General features: G+C 41.1%; 2 protein-coding genes across 4 annotated transcripts in view; one reads left to right on the forward strand and one right to left on the reverse strand.

Moving 5' to 3' along the window:
• Positions 1–4,754: 4,754 nt before the first annotated feature.
• LOC110041859 (type I iodothyronine deiodinase-like) lies at positions 4,755–6,405 on the forward strand. The gene is made up of 2 exons (XM_020747187.2): positions 4,755–5,241; positions 5,610–6,405. The coding sequence occupies exons 1-2, from the start codon at positions 4,759–4,761 to the stop codon at positions 5,871–5,873; spliced, it is 747 nt and encodes a 248-aa protein (XP_020602846.1). The 5' UTR covers positions 4,755–4,758; the 3' UTR covers positions 5,874–6,405.
• A 1,027-nt stretch (positions 6,406–7,432) lies between these two features.
• The window catches only part of LOC110041858 (polycystin family receptor for egg jelly-like), a 33,698-nt gene continuing 26,818 nt past the window's right edge, over positions 7,433–14,312 (reverse strand). For all 3 annotated transcript variants that reach the window (XM_020747183.2, XM_020747184.2, XM_089297837.1), the window contains 5 exons: positions 13,062–13,796; positions 12,546–12,782; positions 10,672–12,180; positions 10,173–10,347; positions 7,433–9,319 (listed from right to left, as the gene is read on the reverse strand). In XM_020747183.2, coding sequence (XP_020602842.2) covers positions 7,830–9,319; positions 10,173–10,347; positions 10,672–12,180; positions 12,546–12,782; positions 13,062–13,796 — 4,146 coding nt within the window. In that variant the 3' untranslated portion in view covers positions 7,433–7,829. The remainder of the gene's footprint in view (positions 9,320–10,172; positions 10,348–10,671; positions 12,181–12,545; positions 12,783–13,061; positions 13,797–14,312) is intronic.

The following is a 14,312-nucleotide window of genomic DNA, read 5'->3' on the forward strand; positions in this document are numbered from 1 at the left end:
CCTTATAAGAGTGCCCCATCCCTCCGGTCCTATTTTACGAGTGTTAGTCGATTCGGCTGCGTCTGGTTGCTATTTCGTAATAAAATGGCTCGGTATTAGTCTAATTGCTGAATTTAATGACATTAATAGATTAACTTCTGTTCACGCAGAATTTTTGGTCTTCTTTCAAGTTCCTAAAATATAAGGAAACAACAATTTTGGGGTTTGGCTGTGAAGCCTTACAACGGTCTGCAGTTATGCCTTGTTTGATTAGAGGACCATTTGTATGACGAAACGTTTAATTCATATTTAAGAGATAAAACAAATAATCTGAACAACTGAATTCGTGATGATTATAATCCCATAAAATCACAACTAATCTTTAAAGTATTACAGCCCAGCCGAGCGTGAAACAACAGCAATATAAAGCCTGCGACTAAGACAGCTATGAATACTTAATAGGTACAAGATGAATAAAAAGGACTAGAGGACGTGATCGCTCTGGTGAGACTTTGTACTCTTACTGGCGAGAACGTGCAGGCATTTTAGAGTCATTTTTTAAATAATTAGGAGCTGTGGGATTATTTTTCCAAAGCGAGACAAGTGTCGTAATCCTATTCAGAAGCACACACGGAAACTTGGCTAACGACAAATTACATTATCTTGTGCCATGCAGGTCGGCACACACCAAGGGACATGTGGCGAGAACACGAAGCAGGGACATGCTGCAGCGACAGTTTTCCTCGTGTCACAGTCCCGTTTTCGAGAACAATCTGTTACCCGCGACATGTTGCATGAAATTCAGCTGGTTTGAATTCGATGGTCACTGAAGCAGGGACAAAATGACCTCAATTTTCAATGTCGCATAGTGCGCACTGCTCTTGCAAACTGTATCCGCTACAACACATTTTAATGCCAGCATAATGCACCAGCTTGCGTACTGCTCCTGCAACATGCGTCCTTTGTCTACACACAAAAGGGCTTGTTCCGCTTCATAGACGCCGCCGTAACGTATCCCCTAGTGTGTGCCGACCTTAAAGTACACGTCCATTTGCCGCCATTACACTAACAAGCCACTATTCAATAAAAAAAAATCCTAATCCAGAAGCACAGACGCAAACTTGGCCAACGACAAATTACGTTATCTTTTGCCATGTCTGAAGGTCGGCACACACTAGGAGACATGTGGCGAGAACACGAAGCAGGGACATGTTGCAGCGACAGTTTTCCTTGTGTCATAGTCCCGTTTTCGAATCATGAGCACCGTTCATGCAAACTGTATCCAATACATGTACAACACATTTTAATGCCTCAATCCGCTTCGTGTGCACCAGCTTGCTTACTGCTCCTCCAACATGCGTCCCATCCTACATACAAAAGGGCTTGTTCCCACTTCATAGACGCCGCCGTAACGTCCATTTGCCGCCATTACACTAACAAGCCACTATTCAATAAAAAAAAACGTAATTAGATACTATAGAAAGTAAGCCCCAGTTGCTTTTTTTTTTTTTGCTTTACTCTGTTTTTTTCTTTACTTGGGTCTGGTAAAGTATCTGGTTTCACATTGTTACGCAACGTGATTGGTATAAAAGCTAACGCCACTTTCTGATCCAGTCTGAAGTAAAACCAAACCCAATTGCAAGCCGCGCGCTCACGTTTCTCCTCGCTTCACTTCAGCTACATGCTCTTACTATGAGTTTTGATTGGTTCTTTAGATTGTCTGTGTCCCCTGTGGTACCATCGGCTCAACCAATCAAATGCGGAAAAAAAAAAACAATAACGACTTGGTCACGCGCATTTACCCGCGTCTCGCTCTGGTGACATGTTCTTGCTTCGTCTTCTAATTTGTCCATTGTCCTGTTTACGTTAATCGTGATTGGCCAATGTAATTGCTTTGTTTTGGGCACTCAACACAAAAAGTACTCAGTAAGGCCGTTTTCTTTTCGGAACCAGCCGCTTCTCAAATAAAACATCTTGGCTCATTCAACTAAAGTGTAGCAATAGGAACTGTTTTCAATTAGAAGTGTTGTACAAACTTTTTCAGTTGATTTGGACCAATGCAAGAGCCCATCACGGGCGAGGGTAATTCAATTTGCGAGAAGTAAGATGTAAAGAAGACTGAAGATGGAATTTGCCCCTTTAGCCTAGATTCAGTGTTCCATTTTCTGCATTCAGGACTTCAACCTTGTTGAACCGGTTAGCCGCCTTTCAATCTTCATTGGCCTATTCCATATACGACCAAAACCTTTCTAGCTTGCTGATGGCGAGAAAAATTGGGGCGACAGCAAAAAAATCGACGTGCATGAGAGTTATGGGGCGCGCGGTCGGAATGTGGAAAAAGCTTTTACGTTCGTACAGGAACTCTTGCTACGCAAGCTTAATCTTTATTATCTGCTTCTTTTTAGCGTCGGTCGGCGCCTTTTGCCCGGTTCTCTTCTGCCTTGTCATCTTAAGTCACCAATATACAGTTAAACCTCGAGCTCCATCTCTTTTTATAACTGATAAGTCGATTACTCTAACCCACTCCATCTCGAAATCAAATAATTTCCCGTGGATATTCTTTTTCATTCATTTACTATTTCCAACGATTTTTCGTTTTCCTTGAGATATAGACAGCGGGTTCAACTGTAAATTCAAGGCCGTTAAATGCGTCAACGTACCGTGATTTTGAATGAGACTTATTCAGTATTGTTGTCATAATTTGCGTATTGGTTATTGGGAGGTTTTATGCAAAGAAAATCGAGTTAATGAACTTGAGTAACCCGGCTATATGATCAACTCATTTACGAGAGGTTCAAAATGAACAATTTCTTCATCTGGTCAACACGACCACTCGTGTAAATGGTTATCATAAACGGACCAAACTATTGCATTCTTCAGAAACCAAATCCTCCCTTCTTACCTTATAACATTCTGTATCATATGACTTGGGAGAATTCGGTTCATCACAATACCATGATCAAGTGCCTTATTCTCAGAAACTACTCACTAAAATTTGTTTTGAACCATCATGAGAACAAAGCAGCTAATCCGCGCTAGCTTGTTGACATGGCAGACTGAATCAACCTGGCATTGAAATCTTTACAGATCTTTACCCCCAAGTTATTAAAACCATGACTTCCACTGCGTTGCATGAGCTTTTTTTCCAGCGTAGCGTGCCTCTCTGTTTTGTAGTTTTTTAAATACAAGGATGATTCTTTGTTCAGTGATTCCCTAGTACACGAAGCCCCTTCCATTGACGTCATGAGCACCTACAGAGCCACGAAATCAGGCTATGTTTTCAAGACAACGACACGAAATGTGGCGCTTATGAACCACACGATGGTTTGGCTTCTAAGATGTAAGGCTTAAATATCGAGATTTCCGGGAAAAGGCACAAAACACGGCCTCAGAGTTATACTGTGCCCGTCAAATAAACCTGTTTGGGGCTCCCTGCGAGACTCGACTTCGTAAACAATTACGTAGTGATCTAACCGAAGAACTCAAAATAGAAAATCGCATCATCACAAAATGCTAATTCAACATTTTTGTGATTGCACCTCCATGACTCATTTTTGTCGAAACGGAAGAGAAATTGGACGGATTTACGTGCTTGCAATATACAGTTTCTGTTTATAAATCATTCCTAGTTAGTACCAGTTGAAAATTGCCTTCAAATATAATTCTGTAACTGGGAGGTTTGTTTGTGTAAGATTGCCGGGTGCAATATTCGTGTACAATTACATTTATACGGTACTAGAATTCAGCTAAGGACATGTCTAAGATCCCCTTCGCTCGTTTAAAGATGTACGTGATGGGATGACTCCGGCAACCCTCATTACCTCCTGCCTGTCTGCAGTGTTTACATAGTATCACGAACTCTCTAGGTGTCACAAGAAGACACGGTTTAGTAAAGAAAAAACATCGTTTTAACACCATGGTAACAGGAATATCAATGAGACTTGAAAAACAAATACTGAAAAAATTCAAACAAAAATTGACCTCAGCTTTCTACCCAGAAAAACAACCACCTGGATCATGTCCAGGCATTTTTTTTTTTTTTTTACTTATTTGCGAGTTTTTGGACGTGCTTTTTCAAAACCAGCCAAAATTGTCCCCAAGGAATAATTTCCAAAGAACATTTAGTCGCATTACATTCTTAAATCCTTTGAGTATTGTGGACGATGTGAGCTCTTACATAGTGTGCACACAATCTATTTCATCAACACGAACAGTTTTATACCTCAAAAAATTATGGACAGAAACCAATCTTTCAAACAAGCACCTAACGTGGAGGACCCTTCATATTCTAAGGCTAAATAGCTGGAAATGTTTTAAGAACACCATTAAAACACATTGCCTGTTATTTTGGCGCGCGTTTGATAATATTATCGTGCAGAAGACAAAAGAGTCTATTTGCTTAATTCTGATTTAGCCACGATAGCATGTTTTTCAAGTTTTAAAATAGACGAGGAAGCCTGTCTTGTGATAGAGACAGGGTGTTAATTGTTGAAATCTGGAAATGCGCTGAAGGCGTCCAAATATGTGTGTCTGGGATCGGTATTTCCTGCAAAATTCAATGGTAGGCTTTATTGTACCGATATATTGATTGTATGCGATAATCAATCAAGCAAGAATGTAACTCAGGCGGATTTAAAGAGAATTGAGCAATCTATTGTTTTTGTGTATCCAGTGGGAAGATCAGGCACGAACCACATATTAACATCGTTTTTTATGATTAGAAAACATCTGGAGGGTTGTTAAGACACTCATTCTGCACCCGGACAGAGTGAAGTCAACATGTTTGTCCAGACTGTCCAAGCCGTCCAAATGTTCACAGCTTACAGCATGCTACTGCTGTTTTTTTCAATTGGCTCTTTGCTGAAATCGGTGCCTGCTTTTCGGAAATTTATCATCGGAGCTTTTGATGCCGTTACCAAAGTAAAGTTGCCGGTGACCTCGTATTGGGACTCTTTATTCACTGATCAAATGCTCCAGAACGTATGGCATAGCGTGGCTTTAGACCTGAACAAGAAGATAAAGCAAGATTCCGAAGCGCCAAACAGCCCAGTGGTGTCACTGACTGGCAAACACTGTTTTCCTTTGTTACAGATGTCCCAATCTGGACGGCCTCTTGTTTTAAACTTTGGCAGCTGTACCTGCCCAATATTCATGAGCCAGTTAGATGAATTTCTGAAAATGGCCAATCACTTCAGCCACGTCGCTGAGTTTTGCGTTGTTTACATCGAAGAAGCACACCCATCAGACGGATGGGCGTTAAAAGTGAGTCAATATTTTATGAATTTTTATGAAATTAGGACATGTACAAAACCCAGAAATTAATTTTTGCCGTACGAATCAATGTCAACTTCGCATTTAGGAGGCTAAGAAGCAATAGAACAACTTTCCTCTTCAAGAATATAAGCGTTCAGTACCTTTTAGCTGTCACCAGTACAACTTTTCAGACACCAAGTAGCTTATATTACAGCAAAAAGATCTGTCTATTCCTATTGGTCTTTGCAAGCCCGAAATGGCTGCACCAGTATCGACTCTGGACCTCTGAAGTGATCCTTCTCCCACCATGCATTCGAGACAACAAAACATTTTAACGCTTTTATTAAGTTACCTTTTACATGCACGTCTTTTTATAGGACAACTACGAAATCAGAACGCACAGAACACAAGCCGAAAGATGTCGCGCCGCGTGTGAGGTGGCCCGAAAAATTCCCGGATGTCCGGTGGTGGTGGATACAATGCTTGACGCAGCAAACTTCGCTTACGGTGCTCTTCCCATCCGCTTTCACATCGTCCAGAACGGAAGGGTTGTTTACGAAGGTGGGCCAGGACCTATGGGTTACGACATGAAAGGAGTGAAGGAGTGGCTGGAAAGGTATCACACTGGGAAATCATTATGAGGTCGAGAAAGTCGATCTTAGAGACCTGTGAACTACACCAACCATGAACCCAAAGAAGTTGTGGCGGATATGGACCGAGACTTCGATGAAAAATAATTATTAACAGTCTTTGATGACGCAACTTCAAGAACACAATATCGTGCCGTTTTGGACAACCGAGATTTCATAAATGAACTTTGTTTTCTTAAATCAATGCCTCATTAGACACTCTCAAGTGCGTGAAAAATTTAAAATGTTGCTTCAGTAACACCATATATTCAAAGACTACTACAAATCGGTGAACTAAACCGACAGACTCATTTACGACGAAGTTTTTAAACTTGGTTTGATCGATTTCTAATAAAATATTACTATAAGTAGATTAAGCCACCATCCTTGCGCCTTTCGTGTGCTGTAAAAAGTATTAGCTTACCCGCATTAGTAAAAAAAACATTGCAATTGTAAGCAAGAAGCAGCGTGAAGAGATTTATTTATAAACTTATATATTTTATATCATATAGCAATTTCCGAATAAAGTATATACTGAGAAATATCTATCTTGTTGATTATTACTTTTTGACCGAACATACTCGTAATCAAAAACAGTTAACTAAAGTTTGTCCCTTATCGGTAGTTGTAATTCAACTGAGCTTGTCAGAGCTACTTTATACATAATGACGGCATTGGAATTGGTCTCACCAGCACAAGTGTTAGAAGCACTCCCCCGGGTTCCCTGTAACGACCAGTAAACAGCACCTCATTAGCCAAGTCTATGAACAAAGCCAACTCGCGACAACGCAAGCGCGCATTTACAATCACTTCGATATCAAGGAGTGATAAGATGGAACATTCTGAATACCGATGACCCTTTGTTGACCTCACCCAGGTTTATGTCAAGACACATTAAAATTTCTCCTCCATCAAAAAACACCTCAGCAGCCGAGTGGAATATCATGTGGATAGTATTTAATAATACCACGTGGCACAATAATAGTGTTACGTTCAAACGATAGGTACTCCAAGTACCAAGTACCTCTTAGTGTCCGAGTACAAGGTCAAGACCTTGTGCCCGGCTCGGGCACTGTGGCCGAATTCTGGTGTGAATACTTCGATTAAGATGTGTGTTCACATTAGTTTCCTGCTAGAATCGTCCTCGGACACCGAGCTCGGGTACAAAGTGTGGACATGACCTTGACCATTGAACAAAATGAACTAACATAAAGTTTTACATTGCCTTATCATGCAGATGTACAATTTATTGTCTGCGTGACTTATCGTCAAAATCATCTGTATTAGCGTATCAACAAAAAAATGTTACACCAAATGTGTGGGAAAACGAAGGAAAGTGCGCGGGAGTCACGAGTCCGTACAGGAGGCGCGAGAAAAAGGGAAGGGGGCGGATCCCTAGAGTGACAGGGAAAACGTTGGCGGATTTTTTTTTTTTTGCAAGATTTTTGCGGATTTTCTTGAAAGACAATGGACGGAAACCACCAAAGAAGGGCTGGGACTGGGAAGTTCAGGATCTACTAGCAGTTCTAAGAGGTTTGCTCTACGCGAAAGCTGCAATCACTCCAGCACAATTGTGAAATATATAATAGTGATTTATTTTCGTCCCTAATAAAGCAATATAAATGGATATAATTGCGTATCAAAATAATCTCACCAGTAATTACAATCACTTTTTCCCTTTTAATTTCCGCTATGTAGATATAAAACTGGTTTTACTTGGCCCATAGGTCGTTTATAACCTTCGACTTAACGTAGACAACGAAGTTCAAACTAAAATTAACATTCCTAATGTTCAGTGTAGACTGAAGTCTCGGTTTTTTTAAAGCTACCGGGAGTATTTTGAGAACTTCCCTCTTTTTTTGTCGTTTAAAGTTTGGTCCATAGGTCGTTTAGGACCTTTAACTTAACGGAGACTACGAAGTTCAAACTAAGAAACATTCTTAATGTTCCATGTAGACTAGGGTATTTTTAAAATGAAGTTTCTGTTGTTCCTGAGCACTCACTTCGTGAAGACGCTAAACTGTCTTGTTCGTGTTTCCTCAGCATCATCTCCAGCAAAACATCTTCGTCTTCTTCTTCCTCTTCTAAGATTGAGACATCCCTGAATTTGCTCTGCAAGATAGCTAGCTTTCTGTTCAACACATTATAACGGTTTTTTGCATTTATGATCCTGTAGCCATTTTCATCGTCACTCGAATCATCCACGAACCATTTCTGCTCAGGGCCCACGCTCGAAGAGAGTAAATTCACGCCCAAGATTGCTTTCAACCGTTTCATTATGAACTCTATAAGTTCTGGATCCGTTTCCGAAGGTTTAAGATGGGCTTCTCTACTCCCAAAAGCTGCGTTTATGATTGAAACGAACATGTTGAGAAGTATGAGTTCCATGAGAATGCTGTAACAGAAAAATAAAGCGGGGCCAATAACACGGTCAACCTGTTCCAAATCATGAAAATAGGAAGCACCGAGGAGTGCATTGAGCATGGCTTGAAATGCCGATGGAAGCGAAATGAAATCTTGTAAATGAGCTCCGAATGATATGTGAGACATGATCACAAAAGGGAGAAACCAGAACAGAAATTGAACCATGAAGAGAATTATTTCCTGTCGCATGTTAGAAAACGTTTGATTTAAAAGTTTGATGTGGCTGTTGTATCTCAACAAGTACAGGAACTTGATCGTTGTAAGGAACACCACAAACGCGATCATGTAGGTGTCAATTTCGTTCCACGTGAGCAGCATCGAAAAGCTGACAAAAAGGAAGGGGTTATCGCTCAAGTCTTTCATAGTTGCGTTAATACTTATCATCTTGACAAAGTACAAAGCAATAGACACGAGTGCGAAAAGGACCTGCAAAAGATCTACCAAATTCCAAAATTTCCTGAAGAATGCCAGCCTCTGATGGTACATACACTTGATAACCTTGTAAAGTAAGAACAATATGACCAAAGCAATTATAAGCTCCGCGGCTAGTGCGACGTTAGCGAGCTCTCCTACGTATCTGTAAACGCGTATGGTGTCAATTCTACGGAATGTCTCCACTCCGCCAGTTGGCATGGCTTCCACCAGTAGCGATATAACACTGAACAAGTTTACTTGGGCGTTGTAAACAGTGAACTCTACAAACACACCGCGCGTGCGTCGATCAATCCATTCGTAATCGGCCAGTTCATCGATCACTTCTTGCGACTTAGCGGGGTAGTAACCAAGTTCTGCCACGTATCCTCCCCCCGAGTATACAGTTGTCGTACCCCACAGCGGAACGCCTTTGAGCTCCGTAGCTGTATGGTAACGCCATGGCCTGGGGCACATGTCATATGATATGTTTCCAATTGGTATATTAGGAGGAACAGGGACCCATTCAGGTTTATAGAGGCTTTTGTCTTCGTCTTGAAAGCTGTACAGGCCATAACAACCTCTGGCTAAATATCGTATAAATGGAATATTACTACACGTGTCTGCAAGGTAAAACGATTTACGTTAACTTAATTTTGTGTTAAGTAGATACTCTGGGAGAATTAAAAAAAAAAGCACCACGCTTTTCAGTTTTGAATACATGTTTCGACAGTAACTTCTGTCATCGTCAGTTACAACTAGAGTGATTTTAAATAGACAAGTTGCTCAATAAGTGTTACCCAGAATAACTTACATAACAAGAACAAAATTGAAATTGGAACTGAAACCAAAAGAACAACAGGCAAATGCAGAGAAAAACGCGCTGAAAAATTAAAATGAAAGCGACAAATGAACATGACGAATTTGCTGATTTAAAGCAGGCTTCTCCGAACTGATACACGTAGCTTCTTTAATTTTTACTTGAAACTTTGTGGCGGCAGAGTCCAAAATGGTGAAAGACTCGCAAAAACAAGATTTGCGACATTCCGTGAGATTTGTAATTACAGTAAAAGGCAAAAGGTTTGCTTATGTGAGTCCAAATGTAAAATTTAATTCGCAAACAAGATGAAACGCGAAACATTTAAAAATAATGTTCATTTACAGAGCGACGAAATGATGGATTTGTGATGACGTGGAAACGTTTACTGGCCGATATAGACACAGCCCCAGAAAAGTAGACAAATGAGTATATAAATACAGACAGACAGACAGAAAGACAGAGGGACAGACATTCAGAGGGACAGACAGTCAGTCGACAGACAGACAGACAGAGTCAGTGAAGAAGTGGAACCTACAATGTGGGTGGATTTTCCCCATTTCCCTTTCGACCACCCTAGTTTGCTGCGATTTGCAATGGGCTAAGGATCTGGTCAATAAAAGTTCACTCACATAGTTATAATGTGCTCTCTTTCTTACCATTCAAAACTCTTAGCTGTCTAAGACGAACCATGCCAACCAGAGCTGAATTCCTATCAATCAACAGTCCATTTTCTGAGTCCGCAGCAGGCATTCCGTTATACCATGGACCGACAAAAACAGCTGGAATGATGTCATCGCGAACCCAGTCCCAAATGCCGGAAAAATGTTGAGCCTGAAAAGAGAACAGAAACATAAATAAACATCCAAAGTATTTGTAGTTTGAAAGTAAAGCAAAATAATATACTCTGAAAATAATTTAATAGAACACTGGTTTGAACCCAGGAGTATCAGTAGTTCGTCTGGAGTAATTTCCAGGCGAGGGTAGTTGAAGATGATTTCCGCTCAGGTTGTCGAAACTTCAATCTCACCAGGCGAACAACTAGTCATTTTTGATGGATAAAAAATCAAAATACAGAATATCATTCAGCTACGCCCCACTTCGTGTTGTTCACTTTCCGCACGAAGTGTAATTTAGGAACGCGCAAAAACAACTCACCGATACATGAAATATATTCTCCAAGTGATTGGTCATCTCATACGTGATTGGATCACGGTGCCCATAAGCCACTATGAGTAAAAGAAGAAGAAACAGAGAATAGAACAACACGTCTGTCATGACTTCGGACGACTTAATCTCTTTCATTCTTTTCATCTTCGCCTTCTGTAACACATTTTTCTGCAATGGTAGAGAATCGTCCCCTGCAACCTCATCACCTAGCTGAACCTCGGTCGAGTACGCACTTCCATCATCATCATCATCTGTCTTCATTTTCCGTGTCTTAACTCGACGGTGCTTTTCTCTTTGCTCCATGGAAAATTTTACGAGAAAAGCAAGCAACGCTGAAAATAGGGCAACTTTTACAGGCTGAGAGATCGCGGCATCTTGAATGAAAGACACAAAGAATGACAAAAGCCACTGTTGTGATCGCTCACTTCCCCACTCGAGGGAATACATCAAGGTGAAGAACGCTGAGACAAACACCGACACGAAACACAATATCCAAGCCAGGTAGTATAAAAAGCGGTAGAAATATCTTTTCCTTTTTTCCTTGGTTATTATAGAGTCATCTGTCTTGAAGTTGAAAGTGCTCTCAGAACCAGAGGTGATGGTAGACATACTGCTTGTGATATGTAGTTGGTATGGCAAAGGCAGGTACTTACGCGACGATGGCCTCCGTCCGAATCGTCGATTAAAGATCGTTAATTCTGACTTAGGCAGCGTAGTTTTGGTAGGTAGCGTAGCTTTGAATTTCTCCTCGACTACAGGGATAGTCGTTGTGGATGATTTACGAAACAGCTGAGTTATGCCCAGGTTGATGGGAAATATGATCAAGCTGCTCTGGATCCCTATCATCAGTTGACGCATGCTGATCTTTATAGGACCGAGATAAAATACAGGAGAAGTGTCAGCTTTCCCGTTATCATAAAACATGGCGTTTGCGATCATTGTGCTGAACAGAATCGACAAACAGCACGAAGCCCGCTGCACACGAGTAAAGCTGCTCGCCGGTGGTTTGGCGGCTACTGAAATCCAGAGATGCTCGTCATAAAGACCATTTGCACTATTTGACAAAAACAGATGCTTGTAATTAGACATTTCGCCTATGTTTGCAACGTAGATTACTTTTTCCGTCTTCCCATCGTCATTTTCAACTGCCAGCCACTCTCCGCACATAAAACTCCACCTTTCGTCACTCAGAGTGTCCCAGACAACCACGTGATCGAGATTCCAAGAGGGATCATCGCCCGCGTTGTCATGCCAAATATGGAGATATAGCAACTGGCCTAGCGAGCTTGGAAGGTACATAGTGCAGGTGACAACAGAACCTCTGCTAAACTTCACTTTGGCGAGCTTGCTCAATGGAATTACACCGCTAGACCCGTTTTCTCCAACAATGATGAAGGTAACTCGAGCTGTGGTTCCTGAATTTCTTCCCTTACTGGTACATATCGTAACTTCATAAGCATTATGGTTCCACGGCTTCCCGATGACGACAATTCCTTTCTAGAGAAGTATAATTGACAGACAGAAAGTAAATTCATTGAATGTACAGGGAAATACTTTCATTGATCATTACTATTTAAACACTAGTTGTTTCGCTGAACCAGAAATCATTTCTTAGTAATGCAAATACCCTCCTTCAATTTAACAGATCCCATCACTTCCTCTCTTTTCCAAAGAAAATAAACACTGTTAGTTTGGGGTCAGAAGTGAGAAAATAACATAAAAGAATAAATAAATAAATAAATAAATAAATAAATAGCTTCGTTTGGACGGAAAGCCAGTTGATTCTGAAAAGCACATGTAAGAACATTTAACGGCCCTGTATGTCCCCCAGCTGTAAATACTTGACATTCATTGGTCATCACCTGGGAATCACGATCTCTTATGTCAGCTCTCCGTGCCCATATTATGACCAGAAGATATAACAAGAATATACTGATCATTGTAGCCAGTACAGCCATATTGTTATGAATATCATCAAAGGCAATCCACACTTTATCGAAGTCGATTGGGTTTGGCTTCACAAGGAGGCCTCCGCCGAACGAGGTTAAATGCTTGCAACGACAGCTCAAGGTTCGTGATAGGGTACGTCGGCGGCCAGTCTAAAAAGGAAAGAGAAACTTCAACTGTCAGAGGGTAAAACAAAGCAAAACCTTGAGAGGTAAGATATGGTATGGTCTAGGTCTGGCCTGGTGTGGGAGGGGTTTTCGTTTGGTCTGGTCTGGATTAGGTTTTCTGGTCTTGTCTTCTTTGGCCTGGTGTGTTCCTGTCTGATTTTCTGGTGTCATATACAAAATTAAACTTGGCATATGTAACCAAGTAGAAATAACCTTCTTCATCCAAAAATGTGGCAAACATTAAAGTTAATATTTCCCCCTTACCCTGCATCCACCCCCGGAGAACTGGTTACTAGAAGGATTCCAATAGTTGCATCCCAGGCCCAACGACTCCATTGTGTAGTTGCTGTGTTTGGACTGGTCATAGCCTTCTTGGTTTGGAGCGAACTTTCCATTCGGAGGTTGGGTAGGAGGTGGATCTTTGTATTCAATGCAGTTTAGTGACCTTTTGATACGTCCTCCTTTCCCACAATCCCTCCTTTCTCGGCTATGAACGTCGCGCTGACTTCCAGCTTCGTATTTCACACCTATGTAATACGTACCCTCTTTATTCAAGTATGTGCTTGGCAGGAAAATGCCGTAAGGATTCTCCGTGCAGTTGTCGTGTTCAGAAGAGCAGCTCGAAAAGTTGGGTAATTTTGCCTGCAGGTCGTACTCCAAGATTGTAGGTTTTGCTCCGTACTTTACTAAAATTGTCATTTGTTCTTGCTCTCCAAGTGATTTCACATAGAATTCCATAGCGCCATTGGTCGTATCCACTTCAGAAATGTGGTACTGTATACTCTCATTGTCTCTTTGCTTAAAGAATACTTCTGATGCTGACAAAGGGGTTAATGGTTCGAAAGGAATCTCTAGATCGATTTCCTCTGCTAGATTGGAAATGTTTATAACTTGGCGGGTTAGGCCAAGTGACGCTATCACTTTGACATCTAGGATGGACGTTGTTACTAACTCGCTTGACTTGTCCCAGGTGAAAGGGTTTGTTGGGATGTACAACAACTAAAACAAGAAAAGAAAGACAAGATTTTGGTCCTTCAACCAAGAAAAGTCTCAAAAGTGATGCCCAGACCCCGTTTAAAGGCGATCTCGTTATTGCGGCCATTACGCCAGCTCGTTGGGCGTACGTGAAAAAAGACTCAATGCGATCTTGATTATGGCCCTCCTTACTGCAGTATTTAGATGGCCTACATGTACATTTACCGGATTAAATACTACTCAGGTAACCGTAGAAAGAACTATTAATATCGTACTGTTATCAATGAAGCAAACGCCCAGAAACATTCTCAAACGCTTGCCAAGATAACCTTTGGCTGAGAACAGATGTGGCTGTTTCTGGGTAACTTTACCAGAAGAGTTTCAAACCCAAAACGACGTTAATTCACAGGTAGCGAGTACTGCTCGGCACAATTTGCTTCCTTAACACTGAATTACACGAATGTACGGTTTACCCGAGATAACAATCTGGATGACAAAAATGAAAAGAAATAAACTTAAATACTAACACATCGCCAAGAA

This window comes from Orbicella faveolata, unplaced genomic scaffold (assembly GCF_042242905.1).
Source record: "Orbicella faveolata isolate gen_17 unplaced genomic scaffold, um_ofav_v1 contig_3, whole genome shotgun sequence".
In the NCBI taxonomy this organism is placed as follows: Eukaryota; Metazoa; Cnidaria; class Anthozoa; order Scleractinia; family Merulinidae; genus Orbicella; species Orbicella faveolata.

Bases quoted from the DNA above. Each gene is read 5' to 3' on its own strand.
- LOC110041859 (XM_020747187.2), top strand. From the start codon at position 4,759: ATGTTTGTCCAGACTGTCCAAGCCGTCCAAATGTTCACAGCTTACAGC. The intron at 5,242-5,609 runs GTGAGTCAATAT...GTCTTTTTATAG, and splicing joins CAGACGGATGGGCGTTAAAA to GACAACTACGAAATCAGAAC.